The 27,933-nt window shown below is 45.7% G+C and overlaps 1 protein-coding gene across 2 annotated transcripts in view; it reads right to left on the reverse strand.

Annotated features, from left to right (window-relative positions):
• Positions 1-275: 275 nt before the first annotated feature.
• Positions 276-27,933, reverse strand: part of LOC140503725 (cell adhesion molecule CEACAM1-like) — a 34,714-nt gene continuing 7,056 nt past the window's right edge. The window contains exons 1-8 of one of the 2 annotated variants that reach the window (XM_072607953.1): positions 17,303-17,650; positions 16,660-16,914; positions 10,469-10,744; positions 10,117-10,389; positions 5,074-5,203; positions 4,394-4,443; positions 3,584-3,615; positions 276-2,569 (exon numbers count right to left, since the gene is read on the reverse strand). In XM_072607953.1, coding sequence (XP_072464054.1) covers positions 2,459-2,569; positions 3,584-3,615; positions 4,394-4,443; positions 5,074-5,203; positions 10,117-10,389; positions 10,469-10,744; positions 16,660-16,914; positions 17,303-17,546 — 1,371 coding nt within the window. In that variant the 5' untranslated portion in view covers positions 17,547-17,650 and the 3' untranslated portion in view covers positions 276-2,458. Of the gene's footprint in view, positions 2,570-3,583; positions 3,616-4,393; positions 4,444-5,073; positions 5,204-10,116; positions 10,390-10,468; positions 10,745-16,659; positions 16,915-17,302; positions 17,651-27,933 lie in introns of those variants that run through there. The other variant, XM_072607954.1, reaches the window with a different exon arrangement.

A 27,933-nucleotide genomic window follows, 5' to 3' on the forward strand; every position in this document is an offset into this window, starting at 1 on the left:
TATATGATTTCTTCCATTTATTTTAGTCCGACTACATAGCATGACTATAGTGAAAATATAGGAAAGTATATGTAGAACCTATACAGAATTGTATGCAGTCGTGGGGAGGGAGGGGGGTAGTGGGGGGTAGGTGGGGGGGCGGATAAAATCTCAATTGTATGGCAGTGATTGTTAAACATTAAAAAATTAAAAAAAAAAAAGGAATGTTCCTCCTATCTCCCTTTCCTTTAAGGGCAGCCATCAAAAAGAAATCCCCAGAGACTGGAAGAAGCACATTCATGTTTGAATGACATAGGTTTTTTTTTATTATAAATAGATAGCAAATCAACTTTACAAATGGTCAGCAGGGGAGAGAGAGAGAGAGAGAGAGAGAGAGAGAGAGAGAGAGAGAGAGAGAGAGAGAGAGAGAGAGAGAGAGAGAGAGAGAGAGAGAAAGGGAAGCATCTTTGGGCCATGTAAAATTCAATACCCCAGTCTGGAGAATCTGGTGAGAGAGGGTCCAGTCTTTGGAGTCAGTGAGTCATGGAAGAGGTGTTCAGCACTGAGACCTCCCTATGTGGATTTTCTCTATGAGGAGAGAAGCTCTCAGATTCAGGGTGAGATCAAGTATTGGATAGGAAAACTTTCTGCCAATCCTGTAGAAGGCTAGATAGAGAGATCAGCTCACCCTTCTCCTCCCCTCCCCACAGGTCTGATTCTCTGGTTAGAGCTGGACTAGAAGACTTTTGAGCTCTCCCACCATTTTGACATTATTCTGTGATTCTAGTTGGGCAGAGGGTCTTGTAGAGCCATTTATGATGGATGAGGACCTGAGAGAAAGATCCTCAGTGTCTGGGCAAGGCAAGATCGGTAGGTGGGTTGCCCCTTTCATTCTCCCCTGAGGATCCCAGCTCCATTGTGATATCTGTGCTGAACATATGAGGGTCATGTAAACATGCCCCTTGGGGGGGCTCCCAATGCTCCAGGGGACCAAACCTACCCACACAACATGCCTTAAGTGGAGATGTTTCCTGAGAGTGGATGCAGTGGTAACAGAGGCACTGGATGGTGTGCATGGGTGTTGGGGGAGGATGAAGTGTGGGCATCATACAACTAGCGGACTGATGTCTCCAGTGACCTCCAGGAACCCCCTCCTTGGCTTTGAGAAGATACTTCTCCTTTCCTCCTTATTCCTGACTGGAGACCTTGACTGAATCCCTGGGAAACCACAGTGACCAGGAAATATAATGTTGAGTGGATTGGAAGTTTCTGCATTAGGTAAGCAGGTTAGATAAGGCAATTATGTAAAAGACAGAACAGCAGAATCCTCCCAGCCCCTATTCCCATCCCTCTGGGACTGAAAGCACCCAGAAAAGGGAAAGATAACAACCAGATATTTGTATGCTGGCAACATTCACTGCCAGAGGCCAAGTTTTCTCTGTAAGTTTGGATTCCACTGCCCACCCCTCCACCCCGCCAAAATTGTTCTGGAAGAGGATGCTGACTCATTCTGAATTTGGGCCCCTCTTATCTCTTTGGACAACTTCCCTGAACAGAGATGGTAAGGACTTTGAAAGCCCTGCAGGTTGGACTTTTGCCTTTTCCATTAGGGAATTCCCTCAAGGCCTTGGCTAACAGCTTTCTGGCAGTGTCCAGGAAACTGGGCTGTGCATTAAGACAGGGAACATTCCCCTCCTGGGTTGACTGGGTAGTAAAGTGCCTGCTGAGCTCGTGTCCTGCCCCTCTCTTCCCTCCCCCCTAGGGAAGAAGGATGAGTGTAAGGAGGGAAAGGCAGAGACAGCAAAGTCCAGATAGAAAATGGAAAACCTGTTTTTGGGCAAAGGTGACTCTCACTCTTTCATCTTCCTGAAACTCTGTCAGAGGTGGTCACATGGTCTACAACTTCAAGAGTCTTTAGAGATCATCAATCCAATCTTCTCATTTTACAAAGGGGGAAATTGAGGCAGAAGGGAGGAAAGTCTCCCAAGATCAGAACAGTTTAAGTTGCAGAGCTAAGCTTAATATCCAGTCCTGAGTCCAAATCTAGCAGCTGCTCTTTCCATTGCTGATTTCTGATTGGGGGAAGTAGCCCCAGTTCACATTGTCCTAACTGGCTGAGCTAGGGCAATCATGATGATTGTGCTTTGAGCAGGTGTGTGATTGGAGAGTGCAAGGGATGAGATGTCTTGGTGGTTGCTCTCATCCAGTAACACGGTGCCAACTTTTAAAGAGAGAGGGATGGTGAGCTTCTGAGAAGCACTCAATGTGTCCCTGCCATCTGTTGACAATGGAAGGGAGGGGCTCGCCTGGACAGTTTCCAGGACATGAAGGGAGGGCCTCTCTCTTCCTGCTTCCCTGAGGTTGGTGGGAATGTGGTAGAGCTGGGCTGCTCAAGGCTGGCATCTCAGAGCTTGAGGAAGCTGGGGGAAGATCACAATAAATATGTCTGTCCGCAGTGCAGAGAACAAGAACAACTGGGTCATTTCTTTTTGATTTCGGAATAAACAGTGTCCTTGGGTGTTGGGGACTGAGCCGTGGCAGTTGGTTTCTGGGCATCAAAGTTCACAGAGGCATAGGTTACTTCCTTAGTCTGCAAGGCACAGAGAGGGATCAGTGGAAGACACATTTGAACAGAGGAGGAAGGTATCGCCCCTCAGAGCCCTTCCAACTCACAGAATCTAAGAACCATAGACTCTATGGGCTGGGAAGGACCACATCTAGTCTAACTTTTACCTGGAACACAACTCCCCCTACCCCCGCTACCACACCCAGCCAATCCCTTATCAGTGACCCTCCAGGCTATACCTGAAGACTTTTAATAACAGAGAGCTCACTACCTCCTGAAGCCCCCTCAACTTTTAAATCATTCTTGGTTATTATGGGAGGTACTTTTCCTTTTATGAAAGAAAAAAAAATTCTTTTTGTGATTCTGAACGATCCTGTTTGTCTCAGTCCCATTTCCCCTCTGAATCCTCTTGTTTTGGACATGCTCCTGGAGGGGCAAGGTCTATGCCCTATTTTTGTGTCCCTTGTACAGACCTTGAAAGACCAAGAGGTAACTACTAGGTGACATATCAGTCCTGGAGTCAGAAGAACCGAGTTCAAATTCAACCTCAGACGCTTACTAGCTGTGTGACCTCAGCATTTCATTTAACCTGTTTGTCTTAATCCACCAGAGATGGAAATAACAAACCACTCCAGAATGTTTGCCAAGAAAGTCCCTTGGGCAGTACTGGCATTTCATGGTCCATGAGGCCATGAAGAGTCAGATACAACTGAACAAGAGACTCTTATAGTGAGCTAATGGTTGAGACAGTGGTTTTGCGACAGAGGTGAATGCACCTGTGTGGTCCAGGGCAGATAGAGAAGCAGCCTCTTAAGGAATGGATGCAGGTGTGGAGTGAGGAGAAGAGGGTCAGCGAGGGGGGAGGGGCAGAACCCTGAGGACCCAGTGTGAGTCCTAGCCCTGCTTCTGGTCAGTTTCCTCACCAGCCAAATAAGGATAAGGCTCTAGATTTCAAAGTGTTAGGTATATGTAAATGCTTGTCGTTACTGTCATCTAATTTCTCTCTACCCAGTTTGTATGGGAGGGGTTAAAGCTTACCCTGTCAGGGGAGCTCTCACTGTAGGGTTGCCCTGGGGAAGCAGAGAGACAGCAGTTAGAAATCAGCGGCAGGTCTGTCCTGGGCAGTGAGCAGGGCGAGTCCACATCACCCTCTTCCTCATCCTTGCCCTGGCTCAGAATTCTCACCTTCTTCCCAGGGAGAGAAAAAGTGGGAGAAGGAGAAGTCTGCGTGGGAGGTGGGGGGGGGGACCCGGAGCTTGCAGAGTGACCACCAACCTCAGAAGGAAATGCTTCCCCAGTGTTCATAGTCCTGGACCAGCAACCTTAGCACCAGAGGATTGGCATGGAGAGGTACCTGGTTAACCCATTTCAGATTTCCCCCACTCCATAAAAGTCTCAATGTGATTCTGATGTCCCTCTAGATAGATTCCTCAGTAGCAATTTCCAGTCAAGAGAAGGGGCAGGAGGATCCCAGAACACCCACAAGAAATCCCACCAAAGCAAGACACCCACATCCCATGTGCAGTGCCATGAACAAAGGGAAGGAATAAGGCCACGGACATGGCTCCTGGAAACAGGTCCCTGTGCTGCAGGCCTTACTAGGCCAGCTTGGGATGAATGCTCTGCTAACCTGTGGCTCAGAAAACTGTAAGGATCTTTCTCTTAATGGCTTTGAGGGAACACACTCAGGACCCCTTTGCAAGTTAGATCAGGAGGGACCTGGCTCTGGGGAGACAAAGGTCCCACAAAGGGGGGTAAGGCTCAGGTCTGGAGGCTGGAGGAATTTTTCAGGGCAAGGGGCCCCCAGGAGAACCCACTGGCCACTAATGGGTCAGTGCCTTTACTTACTGTTGTTGGGTGCTGAGGATTTTTGCTCTGTAAGATGACGTTCGCTGGCCCTGAATAAATATCAGACATGATGTGACTGAGATCTCCATCAGAGCAACTGAGCCCTCTGCGCCAGAGGGACACTTGGAGCACAGAGACTTGTCTTTGGATCCCCTTAGATTTTGTGACTCCCCCCAGGCCTCTAGGCTCTTTTTCCCTCTGTCAGGGCTCATCCCTGAAGCACAACCTCCTCAATGTTAGTTCCTTCACCCCTGGGTCCTATGATTCTCCTTCTCAGCCCATTTATGCAGTGTGGATCTGCCTCAGTGGCCTTTTTCCTCACTTGGTCGCTCACTAGATTGTGAGTAGTTACCTATCCCCTTTCTCTCTGAAGTCTCTTCCTCTCTTTACCTCTGCCTTTTTGGACCTCAAATCCTGTGGTTGAGGATCTGAAAAACATGGTTATGTCTAGTCCACCCCAATGGGGAAATAAACACCTGTTTCCAAGAGGCAATTAAGTGTGTGGGATGGTGGAGGATGAAAGCCCAGAGGAGGCCACCCAAGGGAATTAGTGCTGAAAGGTAGGAGTTTGGGAAAGAGAGGTAGACCAGGTCCAGAAGTGGGTACAGAAGAGCATCCTCTCTGCCCGATTCAGGGACACAGACTAGGAGGGAGAAAAACCAGAGTACGCATTATTCTACCCTCCAACGCTTCTGAAGAACAGGAAATAGATGATGCCCCCAATGAGAGCCACTCCAGCCACGACTCCAAACACAATGCCAACGATGGCCCCTGGAGAGAGTGAGTTAGGACCTGGAGACTGTTGTTTCACTGTGGACAAAGAAGAGAAAAAGAACCTTGAGTGTGTTGAGAGGTCTCCAATATGAAGTGCCTCCACCTGTGCACAGTGCCTGGCACTCTGTAAATACTTAGGTAATGCCTGTTGATCAATGAAACAGTTTTGGCTTTTGTGCCTCAAAATCTGGGAATCTCCTTGGCAAGATCACATTGCAGGGTGTCTGGTAAACATTTGGAAACACGTGAACTTTGGGCAAGCAATCAAACTCTACATGACCAACTTCTGAATTCATAATTTCCTCCCCACATTGTGCCCACTGCCCTTCTCTCTTTCTATTGATGGTACCACCCACCTCCTGATAGGCTCAAATTGGCAAACATCTTTCACCTTCTCTCTCTTTCAAACCTATCAATTGTAATCAATTTCTATGACATTCTCTCTAATGTTGTGGTCATTTGTGTTGATTCTACTTGGACAGTATCTCTCGTATCTACCCCCTCCACTCAGCTTCTACTCCAGAGCCCCTCATCTCTTCTCTTCCTGATTATGCTAATAATTTTCTGACTGCTATTCCTGCCTCTGGTCTCTGACTTCTTTAATTCATCATTTTTACCACTCTCCAAATGTAATCTTCCTTAAATATCATCCTGATGATATCACTTTTCTCCTCAAAAACCTTTAAAAGAGCATCTCTGGACAAGACAGTGCACTGGAAGAGAAAGAGCTTGAGGTTTGGAATCTGGAGATCCAGATTAGAATCCTGGCCCTGTCACTTGCTCACTGTGAGATTACTTGGTCAACTTCTTTCTCTTCTCTGGACACTGATTTGTCAATTAATAAAATAACGCAGTGTATACTAGCTGATCTAATTGTAATGCTTATTCAAGCTTTACATCCTGTGACTGTACCTTTCTCTCTCTCCCCACTACCCTGGTCAAATTCAAGCCCTCATCATTTTCCATCTGAGTTTTTAAAGTAACCTCCTTACTGGTCTTTCTGTCTGAGGTCTTTTTCTCAATTTGTGTCCTTTATCTTTGCATTTCAAGTATTCCCTGTGTTGTCATTGATGACAATATTACTATGTGCTATAGAATAGGCTATAGTTTCCTAGTGGAAATGGGATCACTTACTCTGGGCAAGAGGGGAAATGCCAAAGCAGTCCTTGATCAGCCAGCTCTTTGTAATTAAGCTTAGAATTTAATTGATCATTTTCAATCTTTTCTTCCAAGGTTCTTTATTAAATATAATTTTTATTGTATTGTGATCAGTAGAAGATGTATTGGATATTACTCTTTTTTGTATTTGTGAGGTTTTTTTGCCTTAATGCAGGGTCAGTTTTCGTAAAAATTCCACATGCATTTAAGAAATATGTATATTCTCTTTTATTCCTATTCAATAATCAATGGAGATCTATCATGTTAGTTTTTCCTTTAATATTTAGATATTATGCATATTGGTACAAATTCATTGTTATATTTGTACAATAATTCATTGTCTATGGTACATTTCAGCATAATTCACTTTCTTGTTTGTTGTTTTTAATCAGGTCCATTTTTGCTGTTAGCTTGTCTCAGATCATGATCACTACTGTGCTTTTTTGAGGTCAATTGAAGCTTAATAGATTTCACTCTACACCCTTAATTTTTAACTCTGTGAATCTTTATATTTAAGACATGTTCCTTATAGACTACATACTGTTCTTTTTGTTGTTGTTTGTTTGTTTTTTTTTGCTTTCTAATCCACTCTGTTAACCTCTTCTGTTTTATGGGTGAGTTAATGTAGTTTACATTCATAATTATAATCATTGTATGATTTCCTTCATCTTGTTCTCTTATACTTTTCCCTCTCATTCCTCATTCTTTCCCCTATAAAGGAGAGGAAAGTGAGAGAGGGGAATGTTTGGAAGATTTCTGATTCCTTAAAAGTCCACTTCCCTGACTGCAGGATTATACTTAATTTTGGGGGCATATTATTCTCGATTGTAAGCGTATAATTTTACCTCTTGTAATGTCATATTTCAACATTCCCATTCCTTTATAGTGATAGCTGATAAATTTTGTTGGTACTTGAATGCTTTCTTTTTAAATAGTCACAGTATGTTTTTCTTTGACCTTGAAGCTCAGGATTTTGGCTATGATGTTCCTGGGGATTTTCAATTAAGATTTTTTTCAGGAGGATTCCCCCCCTTGCCCCATTTTCACTTTGCCTTCTGCTTCTTGTAATTCTGGACAGTTTTCTTTCATGATTTCTTAAGATTTGATGTCCAAACCCTTTTTTGACTGGTTCCTTCAGATTTCTTCTTTCTATTTTCCAGGTTTTTTTTTACTTTAAGATACCTTATATCATCATCATCATCATCAATCTTTTTTAGTATTTGAACTTTGTTTTAATATTTCTTTTTATCTCCTGGGTTCATTAATTTCTGTTCAGTTCATTCTAATTTTCAGGGAGTCTGTTACTTGAGTAATTTCTGAACCTCTTCTACTAAGCTATCAATTCTCCTTTTAGCTCTTTTCTCCATAGTTAGGTAGAGTGAATCAAGTACTGGACCTGGAGTCAAGAAGCCCTAAATTTAAATCCAGTCTTAGACATATATGAGCTGAGTGATCCTGGACAAGCTGTTTGCCTTAGTTTTCTCAATTGTAAAATAGAAATGATAATAGCATTGACCTCCCATGGTTCTTGTGAGGATTAAATGAGGTAATGTTGTAAAATATTTTGTAAACCTTAAAGTTCTATAGGCTATGAAGAGTAACTATTTGTAAAATAATTTTAAACTCTTAAAAAACTATTATTATTTTTAGGAATTCTAATTGACCTTGTATCCAAACTATATTTTTTTTATTTGAGACTCTACTTGTAGATGTTTTCAAGTAACTTTCTCCCTTGGGTTTGTATTTTGGGCATTTCAGTCTCAATGATAGTTTTTTTTTCATGGTAGTATTTTTGGTTTATTCAATATTCTAGCCCAGAAGTGGGGAACCTGCAGCCTCAAGGCCACATGTGATCCTCTAGGTCCTCAAGTGTGGCTCTTTGACTGAATTCAAACTTCACAGGATAAATATCCTTGATAGAAGGATTTCTTCTGTAAAATTTGGACTCAGTCAAAAGGCCACTCCCAAGGACCAAGAAGACCTTTTCTGGCCTCAAGGCTGCAGGTTCCCTCACCACTGTTCTAGCTTTACCTCTTGAACTGGTACTTTGTTATTAGGGCCAGGCTCTGCACCCATCTGGAAGGAATATCTGGTCTTATTTTTGGTTTGTATTCCCTGGTATTTTGCTGCTGCTTTCTCGGGATATTCAGTGTTCTGTTCCTTGCTAAAAAGGCTCTGATGGTATAGAATTACAGGCTTCCCCTTGTTCTGAGCTCTCTGCCATGCTCACTCAGCTGCAAGCCTCAGCCCCAGATAGAGGATGAAAATTCAGCTCCTTGTCCACTATACAGCCACAGGTCCATACCTGCTCCCAGCCCTCAGCACTGAATCTATGACCTAGCTCTAGACTTAGACTGCAGAGCTGGCCATTGACTCCTCTGGCCGTTCCCTGGCCAGTGCCAGGCCATCTCTGCTGAATCCCTGCCCACTTCTTCTCCAAAGTACATAGCCTAGGGCCCTCATTTAGTCCCTAGTCTTCTCATCACCTTCCTGGTTGGTCCATGTGCCTGGACTTTGGCCTTTATATCTATGCTGAACTGGGGAGGAAAATCACTCTCTGCATTTTCCTCTTGGTTTTTGGCTCTTTGGAGCCCTTTGTTGGAATGGTTGTGAAGGAGAGCTGGGCTGGAGAGCTTCTTTCTCCTCTTCCTTCTGCTACCTTGCATGGCCTGTCTCTCAATTAAAAAAAAACATTCTACAAATGCATTTGTATAATGACTCCTGCCCACTCATGGCTCTATTTCCTATATTTTCATCACCTTAGCTTGGAGTTGGGGACAGTTTTACCTGAAATTGAGGGAGTGAAAATTAACCTTGGATTCCCCAGATTTTTACACATCCAGGTTGTTTGGGCCAAGTCAGAAATGAACTAGTGATGTGACAGTGGTCAATATTAAACATGCTCTGAGACTTGAGTGTCAGGTTCAATCTCACTGGTCTACCCAGTATTGATGAATGGCATGTACCAACCAGATATGTCTGCGATCCTCTCTTTTCTCTGCTAATTGTGCTTTGCCTTCTAAGTAACCTTTAGTGTACTAAGTCTGGCATTCAAGGTTTTTCCACAAAATGGCAGCAGACCTTTATAATACTTCTCCTGGTCATATATGATCTGCTCAGGCTGCATTGTTTTACGTTCTGCTCTCAGACCCGTGCTATAGCTTCCCTCCTCTGAACATCGGCTCAGGCTATTTCTCCATGGAATAGAATATTCTCCCTGTTAAAGTACCATCACCCGTCAAAACAAAATTCAAGTTTCTTTGAAACCTGACCTGGTTTTTGCCTACTCCCGAACCAGAATGGTCTTTTCCCCCAGGTCTCCCACAACACTATTTTGTAGCCATAGTCTAAGTATGCATATCATGTAATATTGTACCTCAATTAGCTGTGTTTGGGGTCTGATTCTTCCACTAGATTGTAAGGTTCCTGACAATAGGAAATGGAGTCTTAGCTAAACCTTATATTTCCCTCTTTGCCTGTCAGAGGGCTCTGCAGAAGGTCTGCACCTAAATGTGTGTCAAATGATGAACGAACTTGTATTGCACATGACATTTTCTAAGGTGATTTTAGGAGAGAGGGAGACTGGTTTCCATTTTTACCAAAGATAAAATAGTTATAGTTGGACTGACATTCACTACAAGTCTGACCACATTCATCAGATCTTTACATGTCGTCTCCTAGTTCACCATGAAAAATGATCCTCCTTAATGGGCCTGAGCACCTGCTCCTGGCCTCCCACCTTTGGCCAACGCAAAAAGCTAATTCTCTTAGGGAAGGGAGAGACCACTTACCAACCGACACTCTGACATCCTTAGAGACTGATAAGTTGGTCACGTTGTTCCATGCCAAACATGTATAGCTTCCTGAATCTTCCCAAGATGTACTGTTGATGATGTACGTGTTATCAGAGAAGTTAGAGTTCACAGTACCATTGACTTGCCATTCATACTGTGCAGGGGGGTAAGACTCAACCTGACACACTAAGGTCAGTGGATTGTTGATTGTGACCTGAATCTTGTCTCCTTCAAAGCTTGAAGAAGATATTGTGATATTGTCTGGTCCATCTGTGAAAAGAAGAAAGAGATGAGATGTGAGCCATTGTTGGGGAAAGGATTGGAGAAGGAGGAGACCAGAGTCACTCACAGTTCACAGTCAGAGTAAGGGGGTCACTTCTGTTGTTACTGATTGGATTCCAGACTTCACACTGATAGGACCCTGCATCCTCCCTCCTCACATTCGTGATGTTGAGCGTCTGGTTATTCTCAGACAGGTACTTCCTCTCATTGAGTGACAGAGATGCATTATTGAAGAACCACAGAATGTTTATCCCCTGGTGTTCTGTGTTACATGTGATGACCAAAGTGGTATTCTCCAGGACGTTGGTACTGCTGGCAGTGATATTAGGTTTAGATACTATTTCTGTAGAGAGGAAAAGAAGAGAGAGTTGTATGAGGGACTGCCCTGTATTTTCATCGGGTCATGTTGTCCAAAGCCCAAGCCCAAACCCTTCTACTGCAGGCATACAGCAATGGTCCCTGGCCCCATGGGCAGGGAGATGCCCCCTGGTTCTATAGCTGTGCCAATAAGGAAGGTGAGGAAGAAGCCCAGGGGATGAAGTGCTGTGTCCTGGGCCAACCCCTCCTCCAGACAGGACCTGGGAGATGCAAACCTAGTGACTAAGGTAGGAATGGGAATCAAGCATTTATGAAATGCCTACTATGTGCCTGGCACATGGTGGGAGCTATCTACATGCTGTTATTTACCTCATTATTATAATTATCGTTCTTGTCAAACATAGTGTTAAGTGTCATGTTATCTAATTTATCCTCTTGGGAAGTAGGGGCTACTATTCTTTCCATTTTACAGTTCAGGAAACTGAGGCAGACAGTGGTTAAGTGACTTATCCCAGGTCACACAGCTAGTAAGTGTCTAAGTCTTTCTGAATCCAGGCCTAGTGCCCTCCCTATTCACTGGGGACCCCAGCCTCTCACCAAGCATCTCATTCTAATCCAGGTCCTTAACCTGAAGTCTGTGAATTTCATCTTTAAAAAGGGTTGAAAACTGTATTTCAGTAGAATTCCTTCCTCTGAATTCTATAGATTATATTTTCTCCAATTAAAAGCAACTTTCTGAAAAGGGGACCCTGGACTCCCCTAGCCTTCCTGGGGCTCTTTGACATAAAAGAAAGCTCTCCTGGCTCCCATCGCCCTCTGTTCCTCAGTTATTCCCTTAATTTACTTTGCTGCTTCCTAACTGTGGTACCAGGAAGTATATAATGCACATATTATTGTGGGTCTTGTTTCCTCTCCTTGTGCTGACACTCACCTCCTCTGGGCCTCAGTTTCCCCATCTGTAAAATGAGGGAGCAGGACTAACTGCCTTCTAGGTCCCTTTCACCAGGATCCTCACACCCCACTTTACAAAGGGGAAAGTGGAGGTTCAAAGAGATGATGAGATATTGTTTAGAAATTGAGAGACTTCTCCTATTCCAGGACCTGAGCTTTTACCCTCTTTGCCCAGTGGTCCTTGGGGGCCTTTCTCAGACCAGGAACCTGAAGGCAGAAATCAGAGGACCCTGGATCTCCATCTCAAAGAGCCTTCACCATCATCTAATGCACCCCCTTACTTTCCTGTTGGGAAAAACGAGGGCTCCCAGGGGTCAGGTGACTTGTTCAAGGTTCATTGGATAACAATAACAGACTTAAGGTTGGAACCCAGGCATTCTGGTTCTGAAGCCAAGTTCTCTTCAGCACACCCTAAATTCTCTGAGGATGTTGTCTCCCTATAGGTATGGGAGCAATTGGCAGAGAAATAATCCTGAGCTCAGAGCTGCTATGCTTTGGGTTCCCCCTTCCTCAGGTGCCTTAGGAGGACCCTGGGGCCCCATGTAGTTTCACTGGAAAATCCAGTCTCCTTTCCAAATCAGAGCCCCTGCCAGGGTTGGGCTCCCATGTGTGTGAGGGTGGCTGTTCTCCCTTCCAAAAACCTCCCCTGGAGAGGAGTATAGACAGGGTACCTCATGGGGAGACCCAGGACATCCACAGTGCCTGGCTTGTGGTATGAAAACCTTGGGCTCCCACAGGCTCCCTGCAGATTTGAGCCTTATGCACCATCCATGGTCAAATGAGATGACATTTATAAAGAGCTCAGCATGGTGTCTGCACACAGTAGGCACTCAAAAACTCCTTGTTCTCTTCCTCCTCACCCTAGAGCTGTGTTTGTTTCTCCCTTGACCAGCTGGGGACACAAAGAAGTCAACAGATGCTCTCTGCCCCAGGAGAGACACTGCAGCATCCCCTAACGGCTCAGGAGCCTTGGCTGGGATGAGACCCAGGGTAGACCAACACTCTGCCCCTGTCTGATCAGCAGAGAACCAGAGATGGCAGGGGGCACCTGGCCCAAGATCCCTCAACTTGACTGATCAATGGTCATCCAGCCTCTGCTCATTCATGACCTTATCAATGTTCAGGTCCTGTTTCCCTGGTGGTCACCTCTGCTTGTGAGGTCTCCCTTATGCTGTGTGACACTGGCACTCTAGGGCCCTTGGGTCCTAGTTCTCCCCTCAGGAACAATATAGAGCATCGCTGACCTGCTACCACACAAAGGCCTTTCAGGATCCTGAGAACTGTTTTCTTGTGCCCTCCCTACTCTGATCAATCCCTCCAGCCATGACTGAGTCACCACATTGTTGTGGGTGGATACTCTGATGCTTCAATTAACTATGATTTGTAGGAGGTCTTCCCTCTACCCCATAGTTCTTGCCCCTCTATCCTTAGCAAACGAATATCGTGAACTTCTGAAACTGAAGAATTCATCTCGTGCCTAAGCTTGGAATGATGGGCCTCTCCTCACTTGGCAAAGAGCAGTCTCCTAATGATGGACCTTCCTGGCTCCATGAGACATCACTGGGGTCTTGTCCACGTCCATCTTAACATGAGGTGCCCAGAAAGGAACACAGCATTTGATCCCAGGCTGGCCTGTCCCTCCCAGAGCCCAGAAGGACCCCTGCTTCCCTGGCTCCAGACAGCCTGCTTCTATTGCTACAGCCCAAGATTGAGTCAGCTTTTAGTCCGAACAGTCCATGAATTTTTTCTACACCAACTGTTGTCAGGTCTCTTTCCCCACCATTTGTATTCAGTCAATTCCTCTGAACCTAGAGACTTTGAAGAGAGGGTCATTTAGTCCCAGTTGAATCTCATCTTTGTTTGGAGACCTCTACTGAGGAGAAGCCTTCTGTCTGTCAAGGCTATCTGCCCCCATTTTGGATCACTGTAACAGTTAGAAAGTTTGCTCTGACAATTAGCCTGATTCTACATCTCTGCACCTTTGATTCACTGCTCTGGGGTCAAGTACAGCAAGACAAATCCCTTTTCTGCTTGATAGCTACAAAAGACTTGGAGACACAGCCCTGTGATTTTGGAGTTGATGGGACTTTGGTGACCATCAAAACCATCTCAGGCCTGAAGAAGAATCTTTAGTACATTCTACTTGACAGATGCTAGTGGAGCCCCCAAAGAGGAGAAAAGGAAGGATGGAGAAGGGAAGGAGCTTTTATTAAGCCTTTAGTGACTACTGGGTGTGCTCGGCACTGTGCTAAGTGCTTTACAGGTACAATCTCCTTTGAACCTACTTGCTCTTGAGGAACCTATTCTAACTTGGGACCACTTAAGGGAGTTTCCCACTGAAGACCAAAATGTCCAGTTGCATGGGACCTTTAAGGCCATTGTGCCCTCTCTCCGTTTACCTCTGTGTGCTCCTGGCTCTGCCCTCTGAGGCCAGATGGAACACATCTGATTTCCCTTCCCTGGAACAGTCCAACAAACTGCTATCATATGTCTCCCCCAAGCCTTCTCTTCCCCAGGCTAACCTAAGTTCCCTCAGCTGGCCCACCAATGATATGGATAGCAGATGCTTCACCAATCTTGTTGCCTTCCTCTGGACACTCTCCAGTGTCTCAATGTCCTTTGTAAACTGTGTCATCTAGAACCAGATACAATACTCTGAATGCCACTGGATGGTCTGGAAGGGCTGTTATCTCCTTTTCCTTGGCAGTGGCCATGCTTTAATTGCAGTACGTTTTTTGGCTACCTTATCATTCCATTGACTCAAGTATGAAGCTTGTGGTCCACTCAGAGCCCTGCCCCTCCTCCCCCTGTCAAGTTATTTTTTCAGATGAACTGCTGTTTTACCATTGGATTCTGAGTTTGTGATGATCCCCTCTTTCATGGGAGCTTGGCCTCTTTTTAGGAAATTTAACATTATGTCCAAAAGTCAGGTGTCCTGTTTGCCCCAATCTCCCCCTCTCTAAGCCAACTCTCCTTACTTTCTTGAACTATATTTTCCTATAACTTGGTGACTAGTACTTTCCCCATCTGGACCCATTTTTGTTTATGCTTTGGACTTTTTGAACTCAAGGGCAGGACCTGACATTGGTGCCCAATAATTTTCATCTGGTCACATTTCATTCACCAGACCAGCTTGCTGAAATGCTTCTGGATTCTAATTGGTCCACGCATATTGTCATCTTCCTCTTGACTTTTTCCTCTTAAATTTCAAAATTATGCTTTCAGTCTGTATAATTATTAGAATAAGAGCCACCACTTACACAGCTCTTTATGTATATTGTCTCATTTGACCCAAGTCAGAGATAAGAACATCTACCAAGACAGGGTCAAGAACGGAAACCTCCGAAGATTTGTATGAACTGATTCAGAATTAAGTGAGAAGAACCAAGAGAAGAATTTATACAATAACTACAGCACTATAAAGGCAAAGTACTTTGAAAGACTGAGGACTCTAATCAGTGCAGTGACCAACCAGGAGTCACAAAGACACACAATGAAATAAGCTCCTCACTTCCTACCACAGAGATGACAGACTCAGGGTACACACTGGTGGAGAGATTTTGTGGGTATAGCCAACATGAGAATTAGTTTTGCTTGATTGTCCATATCTGTCACAAGAATTTCCTTTTTCTTTAGTGGGGTAGGCAAGAAGAAGAAGGGAGAGGAAATAGACTTGGGGTAATTGAAAATTTTAAATTAAGAAATTAAAGCCAAAGGTATAAAATACTCTCAAGTGCAGAGTGAACCAGACTGAAATGTAAATGGAAAATATTTACCAAGACAAATAAAAATATAATAATGCAAAGACAATAATACATTTAAGAAATAAGTCTTATGTGGGCCTTAGGGATCTTTCTGTGCAGCTTTAGGCCAAGAAGAGTCATCCCACCTTGAAGGCACATCCTGCTGCAGCCTGAATTTCCCAGGGTCAAATCCCCAGCCCACCGTTCTACTCTTTCTCCTGTTTTCCATTCCACCTACCTCAGACTCAACTCCTTTCAACACAACACATATACGTGCAGGAAGCTGTGGGTTTGTAACAACAAAAGTCCATGAATTTTGCCAGAGATCTTAATGGGGCTAAGAAAGAAAAGGAAACTGAGGCCACAGATGATCTCTCTAGTATCCTGCTATACACCAGTGTGAATCAGGATGCAGAGGGTCTGTCATCAGTACATATGAGTGACAATATCTACTCAGAAACCATTGTCCACAGAGCACATGTGGAATGGCAGGCAAGCTGCGAGACCAGGGAAGTGAGACAGTTTTGAGATGCCAGATCTAGGTACAGGTATTCAACCAGTCACCCAGACAAGAGCCCAGTTTCATATCGAGTATGTCTCTGCGTGATACTGCATGTCACAAAGAAGGAACGTATGAATGCAAAGGTGAATCTGTGTGTGAAAGGAGACAAAGCTGAAATTCCCCTTCCCATCTTCTGAATTTCCCTTTGAAAGGGATCAGAGCCAAGCCTTTTACATGATCAGAGCTTACTTTCCAACCAAGACCCCCATGCAGGCCCATAGCGCCACGTGAAACAGACTGAAGGAAAGACTGTCCAGGGACAGTCATTGATGCTGGGGCCCTAGAACTTGGGGGAGAATGAGAGGTATGCCTCTGGGACAGAAGAGAATGAAAATGAGAAGGAGGAGGAGAATGACAGCAACAACTCACATGCTTTTTGTACCCAAAATGTAAAAAGAACTTTCTCTACCACAGAATCTTGTGCTAAAGGACGTGAAGGATTATCCAGCCTTCCAGAGGAAGAGACTGAGGCTCAGAATGGAGGAGGGACACCTGGGTGCACAGGTAGATGATAGAGTCAGGTCTCCAGCCCAAGTTTCATGATTCTGAGCTCAGAGCTCCTTCCACCACAACATGTAGTGCCAAGGGACCCAGGGGGCAGGATGCCACTAATTTTTGTTTCTTTCATGCCAGGGAAGGGGAGAGCCCCCCAAAAAAAGCTGAGGACCAGGTCCATCTACTCACCAGAGATTGTGATATTGACATCTTTGCTGCTAGACAGGCCAGTGACTGAATTAGATGCATTACAGGTATAGGTTCCAGTGTGATTCAGAGACACATCAGGAATACTGAGCTGGGGTGTGGACGTCATCTGAACTCCATTGAAAAGCCAAGTGTACTGGGCAAGTGGATTAGAATCAGCAGAGCAGGACAACTCAAGAGTTGCCCCTACAGGGTAATTAGGTTCTATGGGGACAATTACGGGGGTATCTGGTCCATCTGGAGCAAAGAGAATGAGTCCATATTGAGATAAAGGCAGAGAGAAGGGAAATTTCCTGTTCTATAACCCATCACCAGAGATCATTGTGTCTCCCTGATCCTTCTTGGAGCTGGACATTCATAGCTCATCCTCCACCTTTCAGGTTTCAACCTGAGATTGCTTCACTTGGAAGGTTTTAAGGCCTTTTCTAGCTCAGCACCATTGCTGATCCAACTCCATCACAGATGGGAAATCATCATGGCCAATGTGGGCCCCCTAAACTCAAGAGAGATAGGAACCTCAGAGATCTGATCTTCAGCACTCAGGCAAGTGACTGAATGAGCCTGACCTCTGGGAACACACCACCAGACTATGAGCATGCACCACATAGAAAGATAATTTACTCACAAGTAATATTCAGGGTGAATGGTTCACTCCTATTTCTGCTAACTGGGTTCCAGATTTCACACTCATAGGGTCCTTGGTCTTCCCTTGTGACACTGATTATAGTGAGTGTCCTGTTATCCAGGGACAGTGATATCCTATCACCAACTGGGGAGCTTTGGTTTATGAACCAAACCAGGTCTGTGACATCTTGACTGTCAGACTGGCATGTCAAGGAGACATTGTCCTTGTTCTCCACTGGGGCCATGTTGTTGCTGGTGATGTTAGGTTTGGATAGTAGTCCTGTGCAAAAAGTAGATAGAAAATGATGATTTACTTCCCTTTCTTACCTTTCCAACCAAACATCTGGTTTGGAAGTACCTCCCTATGACCTTGGCAAAGAGGGAGGTCTTGGAAGATGAAGCCAAGAGCTTGTGATCTCAATGGGATGGACTGCTTTCTGTGATGCAGATCATGACTTTTTCAGGCCTTAGGAGGGCTGCAACATCTTGAGTTGCTGTGGCTGACAACCACATTCACCTCAATCCCAAGCCCCTGGAGCTGAATGTTTCCAGTATGAGAGTCTGGTCCAGAGATGACAGGCTCCCATGGCCATTACCTTGGCTGTATTTGAGGCCTTTCTAGATTGGCAGGACCTGGGAGAGTTTATGCTCTCTTGGCCTGAACTTCAAGAAGGCAGGGTTACCTCCACACCTTGATGAGATATTGGTGAAGGTCAAAGGACAAGCTAGAGGCATCACCTTAATTCCAAAGGAAAGGGGGATATTGGGAATAGATCAGCTAACAGCCACATGCAGAATGGAGAGTCCTGGGGTGGAAATGAAGAGACCTGGTTTTAATCTGGGGCTTCTAAGGCATAATAGCACCCCCTGTGCCTAGGACTGTGTCTTGCTCTTAGGGGAAGTTAATCCCCATTTACAGAATATCCTTGGATTCTCTGCTCTGGACCCTCCCTTTCCTCAGGAGTTTCTTTTCCTACCCCATGAGAATGTTGAAGGTGATTTTCTTCAAGGTCCCCTCAGGCTCAGATGTCTTTTTGTTACACCAGGAAGCAGAGCCTTCATGGCCCAAGGAGGGCCCAGATACTGGCCTTTCCTTGTCCCTGGCTTCTCTGTAGTAGGCAGGTCAGCCTAACCACTGAGAAAGGTGTGTGTCTCAGAATAAGCCCTGGGGCAAATTCAGCAGACTCACCAGACTCCCTCCTTGGGTCATCCTTCCCCAGCTGTCTAAGGATTGATTTCTAAAGAGGAAAAAGTTAGGAATATTTGCATTTTTTTGACTTTCTTTCTCCCTCCTTTTGGTAGAGTTCCCACTCCCTCCCTTGGTCCCTGTTCAGAGGTTTAAGGTGAAGGAGAGTGTGTCTCATCTCTTGTAGAGATACTGGGAGAGCCTTGTCTGTTGTAAGGCTGAGTGCGATTGTCCAAGGAGCTGAGAAGGCTGAGGCCAGCTAGCCATTTCTGATGTGTCATGAGGACATGCAGGGCAGTGAGCATACTCCTGGGAAAGAAGGTCATGGTAGCCTTTTTAGAGGGTGTCTTGGCAGCCCTGATGGATCTTACACCTGACATGGCATAGTGCAGTGTTAGACTTAAGAAAGACCTGAGTTCAAATCCTGAGATCAAATGACTCAGGGATATGACTTACTAGCAAGTTATTTAAACCATCTGTGCCTTAGGCTCCTCATCTGTAAAATGGGGATAATAGTGCTCACCTCTCAGTTGTTGGGGAGATCAAATGAGACCATCTATATAAAGGTTTTTGTAAGACATAAAGTGTTGCACAGATGTAAATTGTCACTTTTTGTAATGCGGAGGGTCCCAGTAAGTAGACTTGGCTGGAGGGAGATGGGGTAGAGCAAGGCTTTGAGGTCATGGTCTCTCCTGGTGTAACAGGAGCTAAGGCGGATGAAATATGGAAAGAGGGAAGTAGGAGACAGGCCAGTGGAGACAAGACAGAGCCCATGCCATAGGGCAAAGGAGAAAGAGCAGTGGATTGAGGGTTAGAGGGTCCTAGATTCAAATATTTTCTTTATGTGACTTTGACCAAGTCTCTTCCTCCCTTTAGGACTCAGTCTCTTTGTTTGTAAAATGAGAGGGTTACATTAAAGGATATCTGATATCCTTTTCTAGAGCTAACTGGAGGATTCCATCATCCTTGCATGACTGGTTTCTCTGCCTTTCTTTGTGCCCCTCCCATGCACCCATCACACCACTGTGAAAACAATGGGAATTGTACATAGATCTGATCATATCACTCCTTTCCTCAAGGACCTTTGGGGGCTCACTATTACCTACTTCTCAGGATCAAATTTCTTTATCTGCTATTCAGGCCTCTGCACAACCTTGAGCCATCCTTCCTCTGTAGCCTTATCTCATCCCACTCTTACACCCATGTTAAATCCTCTGACCAAACTGGATGACTATCTGCCTATGAGGTGTGCCCCATGCTGTACAACCTTCAAGCCTTGGACCATGATTCATAGGGCTATAGTGTAACAGATTCTCAGCTGGCAGGGACCTCAGTGATCATCGGGACTGCTAGCTCTCCACCTTCTTTACCTCATGGTTCCCTTGAACTGTCAGTATGAGGAAGCCTATGGGTCTGTCTCAGTGTCATGGTTCTCAACTCACAGAAGTAATACAAAGGAATATAAAGAAAACCAAAAGTTGGTGAAAAGAAAGATGTGAGTTTTTCCCATCCATGTTTATGGATCCCCTGAAGTCCAAGAATCCTTACCTGAGTTGATGCCCTTGTTGTTAGAGGAGAAAACTGAATCCCCACATTGTGCCTTGTCTGTGACCAAACAGCCAGCCAGCAGCAGATCTGAATTTGAACCCAGGCCCTCTGACTGCAGGCTCAGCCCTCTTTCCCCTCTAGGAAATTACTGAAGGCTCAGACCTTCAGAGAACAGTCCATTGCTACAGGAGTCAGCAGCGTCTGATCTCAGGTTTTCCAATGTCTGAAAACATTGCTTTTTATACCGCACTGCCCTGTGTCTTGCATATGATGAAATGAAATTTTTTTTTTAAAGCAGTCCCAGAGTTATTCCAGGAAGAAAGCACAGCCAGAGTCCCCAGTAACTCAGGCCTGAACTAACTGGTTTCTGAGGCTCCTCTAGCTCTAGGGGCTCTCCTTGGTCAAAGGGCCAGCTTTGATAAGCCCAAAGACAGCTCCATGTTAGAGCAGAGGAGGAACAGCAGTCAGGGGTCTGAGATTCCCCAGGGAGCTCACTCATCATGGACACTCCATGCCCTGATGACCCAGAGCAGAGAGTGTGGCTAACAAGATGCCCAGGAAGTATTGGAAAGGACGGCCAATGAGAAAGGAGGAAGCCAGAGGAAGGAGCCAGTTTCTCAAGGGTTAGGATCTGTTCAGAACCATGAGCACCAGGAAAAACTAAGGAATATCAGCAGCCCAGAGATCTTGTGCTTGCAGATAAAGAGAACACAGCAGTCCAGAAACAAAACCCGAAGCCAACATCCAACAACAACCCTTCTGGTCTCAGGACATCACTGCAGAGAGTGGAGGAGGGGAAGTAGGTCCCTTCAGGTGTTCTCTCTCTCTCTCTCTCCACCCTCTATGGCTCAGGTTAACACAGCCTCCTCCCAGCTGCATTTCATACCACTACCCTTTAGACTCTCAATGTTACAGCACACTAGACTTTCATCACAAACCATGAGACCCTTCACCCAGACAAGAGCCCAGTTTCATATCGCGTATGTCTCTGCATGATACTGCATGTCACAAAGAAGGAACATATAAATGCAAAGGTGAATCTGTGTGTGAAAGGAGACAAAGTTGAAATTTCCCTTCCCATCTTCTGAATTTCCCTTCAAAATGGGATCAGACCCAACCCTATTACACGATCAGAGGTTACATTCCAACCAAGACCCCATACAGGCCCATAGCACCAAGTGAGACAGACTGAAGGGAAGACCACAGGGTCCAGGGACAGTCATTGATGCTGTGGCCCTAGAAGTTGGGGGAGAACAAGAGGAGTGCCTCTGGGACAGAAGGACAGACCAGGATGAAAATGAGAATGAGAACGACAACAACAGCTCACATGCTTTTTGTACCCCAAATGTAAAAAGGGCTTTCTCTACCACTGAGTCTTGTGCTATGGGCAGTGAAGGACTATCCAGCCTTCCAAGGGAAGAAACTGAGGCTCAGAATGGAGGAGGGACACCTGGGTGCACAGGTAGATGATAGAGTCAGGTCTCCATCCCAAGTTTCATGATTCTGAGCTCAGAGCTTCTTCTACCACAACATGTAGTGCCAATGGGCCCAAGAGGCAGAATGCCACTAACCTTTGTTTCTTTCATGCCAGGGAAGGGGAGAGCCCCAAAAAAAAAGCTGAGGACCAGGTCCATCTACTCACCAGAGACTGTGACATTGATGTCTTTGCTGCTAGACAGGCCAGTGACTGAATTAGATGCAATACAGGTATAGGTTCCAGTGTGATTCAATGACACATTAGGAATAGAGAGCTGGGGTGTGGATGTTATCTCAACTCCATTGAAGAGCCAAGTGTATTGGGCAGGTGGGTTAGAATCAGCAGAGCAGGACAACTCAAGAGTTGCCCCTACAGGGTAATTAGGGTCTATGGGGACAATTACGGGGGTATCTGGTCCATCTGGAGCAAAGAGAATGAGTCCATATTGAGATAAAGGCAGAGAGAAGGGAAATTTCCTGTTCTATAACCCATCACCAGAGATCATTGTGTCTCTCTGACCCTCCTTGGAGCTGGACATTCACAGCTCATCCTCCATCTTTCAGGTTTCAACCTGAGATTGCTTAACTTGGAAGGTCTTAAGGCCTTCCCTAGCTCAGCACCATTGCTGGCCCAGCTCCATCATAGATGGGAAAGCATTATGGCCAATGTGGGCCCCCTAAGGTCGAGATAGGAACCTCGGAGATCTGATCTTCAGCACTCAGACAAGTGACTGAATGAGCCTGACCTCTGGGAACACACCACCAGACTATGAGCATGCACCACATAGAAAGAGAATTTACTCACAAGTAATATTCAGAGTGAATGGTTCACTCCTATTTCTACTAACTGGGTTCCAGATTTCACACTCATAGGGTCCTTGGTCTTCCCTTGTGACATTGATTATAGTGAGTGTCTTGTTATCCGGGGACAGCACTATCCTATCACCAACTGGGGAGCTTTGGTTTATGAACCAAACCAGATCTGTGACATCTTGACTGTCAACCTGGCATGTCAAGGAGACATTGTCTTTGTTCTCCACTGGGGCCATGTTGTTGCTGGTGATGTTAGGTTTGGATAGTAGTCCTGTGCAGAAAGTAGACAGAAAATGATGATTTACTTCCCTTTCTTACCTTTCCAACCAAACAATTGGTTTGGAAGTACCTCCCTATGACCTTGGCAAAGAGGGAGGTCTTGGAAGATGAGGCCAAGAACCTGTGATCTCATTGTCATGGACTGCTTTCTGTGATGCAGGTCATGGCATATTCAGGCCTTAGGAGGGCTGCAACATCTTGAGTTGCTGTGGCTGACAACCATATTCACCTCAATCCGAAGCCCCTGGAGCTGAATCTTTCAAGTATGAGAGTCTGGTCCAGAGATGACAGGCTCCCATGGCCATTACCTTGGCTGTACTTGAGGCCTTTCTAGCTTGCCAGGACCTAGGAGAGTTTATGCTCTCTTGGTCTGGATCTCAAGAAGGCAGGGTTACCTCCACACCTTGATGAGATATTGGTGAAGGTCAGAGGACAAGCTAGAGGCATCACCTTAATTCCAAAGGAAAGGGGGAGATTGGGAATAGATCAGCTAACAGCCACATGCAGAATGGAATCCTGTGCTGGAAATCAAGAGACCTGGTTTTAATCTAGGGGCTTCTAAGGCATAATAGCACCCCCTGTGCCTAGGACTGTGTCTTGCTCTTAGGGGAAGTTAATCCCCATTTACAGAATATCCTTGGATTCTCTGCTCTGGACACTCCCTTTCCTCAGGAGTTTCTTTTCCTACCCCATGAGAATGTTGAAGGTGATTTTCTTCAAGGTCCCCTCAGGCTCAGATGTCTTTTTGTTACACCAGGAAGCAGAGCCTTCATGGCCCAAGGAGGGCCCAGATACTGACCTTTCCTTGTCCCTGGCTTCTCTTGTAGTAGGCAGGTCAGCCTGACCACTGAGAAAGGTAGTGTCTCAGAATAAGCCCTGGGGCAAATTCAGCAGACTCACCAGACTCCCTCCTTGGGTCATCCTTCCCCAGCTGTCTAAGGACTGGTTTCCAAAGAGGAAAAAGTTAGGAATATTTGCATTTTTCTGACCTTCTTTCTCCCTCTTTTTGGCAGAGTCCCCACTCCCTCCCTTGGTCCCTGTTCAGAGGTTTAAGGTGAAGGAGAGTGTGTCTCATCTCTTGCAAAGATACTGGGAGAGCCTTGTTAGGTTGTAAGGCTGAGTGGGATTGGGCAAGGAGCTGAGAAGGCTGAGGCCAGCTAGCCATTTCTGATGTGTAATGAGGACATGCAGGGCAGTGAGCATACTCCTGGGAAAGAAGGTCATGGTAGCCTTTTTAGAGGGTGTCTTGGCAGCCCTGATGGATCTTATACCTGACATGGCATAGTGCAGAGTGTTAGACTTAAGAAAGACCTGAGGTCAAGTAACTCTGAGATATGACTTATTAGCAAGTCATTTAACCCATCTGTGCGTTAGGCTCCTCATCTGTAAAATGGGGATAATAGTGCTTACCTCTTAGTTGTTGGGAGGATGAAATGAGACCATCTATATAAAGGTCTTTGCAAGACATAAGGTGTTGCATAGAGGTAAGCTGTCACCTTTTGTAACGAGGAGGGTCCCAGTAGGTGGACTTGGCTGGAGGGAGAGGGGGTAGAGCTAGGGTTGGAGGTCATGGTCTCTACTGGTGTGACAGGATCTAAAGGGGATGGATCATGGAGAGAGAGGGAAGTAGGACACAGGCCACTTGGAGACAAGACAGAGCCCATGACACACTATAGGGCAAAGGAGAAAGAGTACTGGATTCAGGGTCAGAGGGTCCTGGATTCAAATCCTTCCTCTATGTGACCTTGGCCAAGTCTCTTCCTCTCTCCAGGACTCCGTCTCTTTGTTTGTAAAAGGAGAGGGTTACATTAAAGTATATCTGAGATCCTTTTCCAGAGCTAAATGGAGGATTCCATCATCCCTGCATGACTGGTTTCTCTGCCTTTGTGCTCCTCCAATGCACCCATCACACCACTGTTAAAACAATGGGAATTGTACATAGATCTGATCATGTCACTCCTCTCCTCAAGGACCTTTGGGGGCTCACTATTACCTACTTCTCAGGATCAAATTCCTTTACCAGCTGTTCATTCCTCTGCATTCCCTTGTGCCATCCTTCCTCTGTAGCCTTATCTTATCCTGCTCTTACACCCATGTTAAATCCTCTGACCAAACTCGATGACTGTTTGCCAATGACGTGTGCCCCATGCTCTGCACCCTTCAAGCCTTGGACCATGATTCATAGGGCTATAGGACAACAGATTCTGAGCTGGTAGGGACCTTAGAGATCATCAGAACTGCTGACTCTCTACCTTCTTTATCTCATGGGTCCCTTGGGCAGTCAGGCTGAGGAAGCCTATGGGTCTGTCTCAGAGTCATGGTTCTCAACTCACAGAATGAAATACAGAGGAATAGAAAGAAAACCAAAAGTTAGTGAAAAGAAAGTTGTGTGTTTTTCCCATTTATGTTTATGGATCCCCTGAAGTCCAGGAATCCTGATCTGAGTTTACACTCTTATTGTTAGAGGAGAAAACCAAACCCCCAATTGTGCCTTGTCTGTGACCAAACAGCCAGCAAGCAACAAATCTGGATTTGAATCCAGGCCCTCTGACTGCAGGCTCAGCCCTCTTTCCCCTCTAGGAAATTACTGAAGGCTCAGCCCCTCAGACAGCAGCCCATTGCTACAGGAGTCAGCAGCGTCTGATCTCAGGTTTTCCAATGTCTGAAAACATTGTTTTTTATACCACGCTGCCCTGTGTTTTGCATATGATGAAATGAAATTGTTTTTTTTTTAAAGCACTCCCACAATTATTCCAGGAGGAAAGCACAGCCAGAGTCCCCAGTAACTCAGGCCTGAACTAGCTGGTTCCTGAGGCTCCTCCAGCTCTAAGGACTCTCCTTGGTCTCCTTGGTCAAAGGGCCAGTTCTGATCAGCCCAAAGACAGCTCCATGTTAGATCACAGGAGGAACAGAAGTCAGTGGTCTGAGACTCCCCAGAGAGCTCACTCATCATGGATACTCCATGCCCTGATGACCCAGAGCGATGTTTGGCCAACGAGATGCCCAGGAAGCATTGGAATGGATGGCCAATGAGAAGGGAGGAAGCCAGAGGAAGGAGCCAGTTTCTCAAGGGTTAGGATCTGTTCAGAACCATGAGCACCAGGAAAAAGAAAGGAATGCCAGCAGCACAGAGACCTCGTGATCCCAGACAAAAACAACACAGCAGTCTAGAAACAAAACCCGAAGCCAACATCCGACATCAGCTCTTCTGGTCTCAGGACATCACTGCAGAGAGTGGAGGAGGGGAAGTAGGTCCCTTCAGGTGTTCTCTCTCTCTCTCCACCCTCTATGGCTCAGGTTAACACAGCCTCCTCCCAGCTGCATTTCATACCACTACCCTTTAGACTCTCAATGTTACAGCACACTAGACTTTCATCACAAACCATGAGACCCTTCACCCAGACAAGAGCCCAGTTTCATATCGCGTGTGTCTCTGCATGATACTGCATGTCACAAAGAAGGAACATATAAATGCAAAGGTGAATCTGTGTGTGAAAGGAGGCAAAGCTGAAATTCCCCTTCCCATCTTCTGAATTTCCCTTCAAAAGGGGATCAGACCCAACCCTATTACATGATCAGAGCTTACATTCCAACCAAGACCCCATACAGGCCCATAGCACCAAGTGAGACAGACTGAAGGGAAGACCACAGGGTCCAGGGACAGTCATTGATGCTGTGGCCCTAGAAGTTGGGGGAGAACAAGAGGAGTGCCTCTGGGACAGCAGGGCAGACCAGAATGAAAATGAGAATGAGAACGACAACAACAGCTCACATGCTTTTTGTACCCCAAATGTAAAAAGGGCTTTCTCTACCACTGAGTCTTGTGCTATGGGCAGTGAAGGACTATCCAGCCTTCCAGAGGAAGAGACCGAGGCTCAGAATGGAGGAGGGACACCTGGGAGCACAGGTAGATGATAGAGTCAGGTTTCCATCCCAAGTTTCACAGTTCTGAGCTCAGAGCTGCTTCCACCACAACATGTAGTGCCAATGGGCCCAAGAGGCAGAATGCCACTAACCTTTGTTTCTTTCATGCCAGGGAAGGGGAGAGCCCAACACAAATCTGAGGACCAGGTCCATCTACTCACCAGAGACTGTGACATTGATGTCTTTGCTGCTAGACAGGCCAGTGACTGAATTAGATGCAATACAGGTATAGGTTCCAGTGTGATTCAGAGACACAACAGGAATAGAGAGCTGGGGTGTGGACATCATCTGAACTCCATTGAAAAGCCAAGTGTACTGGGCAAGTGGGTTAGAATCAGCAGAGCAGGACAACTCAAGAGTTGCCCCTACAGGGTAATTAGGGTCTATGGGGACAATTACGGGGGTATCTGGTCCATCTGGAGCAAAGAGAATGAGTCCATATTGAGATAAAGGCAGAGAGAAGGGAAATTTCCTGTTCTATAACCCATCACCATGGACCATTGTATCTCCCTGACCCTCCTTGGAGCTGGGCATTCACAGTTCACCCTCCACCTTTCAGGTTTCAACCTGAGATTGCTTAACTTGGAAGGTCTTAAGGCCTTCCCTAGCTCAGCACCATGGCTGGTCCAGCTCCATCACAGATGGGAAAGCATCATGGCCATTGTGGGTCCCCTAAACTCAAGAGAGATAGGAACCTCAGAGATCTGATCTTCAGCACTCAGGCAAGTGACTGAATGAGACTGACCTCTGGGAACACACCACCAAACTATGAGCATGCACCACATAGAAAGAGAATTTACTCACAAGTAATATTCAGGGTGAATGGTTCACTCCTATTTCTACTAACTGGGTTCCAGATTTCACACTCATAGGGTCCTTGGTCTTCCCTTGTGACATTGATTATAGTGAGTGTCCTGTTATCCAGGGACAGCACTATCCTATCATCAACTAGGGAGCTTTGGTTTATGAACCAAACCAGATCTGTGACATCTTGACTGTCAGACTGGCATGTCAAGGAGACATTGTCTTTGTTCTCCACTGGGGCCATGTTGTTGCTGGTGATGGTAGGTGTGGATAGTAGTCCTGTGCAGAAAATAGACAGAAAATGGCTGTTTGGTTCCTTTTCTTACCCTTCTAACCAAACATCTGGTTTGGAAGTACCTCCCTATGACCTTGGCAAAGAGGGAGGTCTTGGAAGATGAGGCCAAGAAACTGATCTCATTGTCATGGACTGCTTTCTGTGATGCAGGTCATGGCAGCAACATCTTGAGTTGCTGTGGCTGACAATCATATTCCCCTCTATCCCAAGCCCCTGGAACTGAATGTTTCCAGTATGAGAGTCTGGTCCAGAGATGACAGGCTCCCATGGCCATTACCTTGGCTGTACTTGAGGCCTTTCTAGCTTG

This window comes from Notamacropus eugenii, chromosome 5 (assembly GCF_028372415.1).
Source record: "Notamacropus eugenii isolate mMacEug1 chromosome 5, mMacEug1.pri_v2, whole genome shotgun sequence".
Lineage (NCBI taxonomy): Eukaryota > Metazoa > Chordata > Mammalia > Diprotodontia > Macropodidae > Notamacropus > Notamacropus eugenii.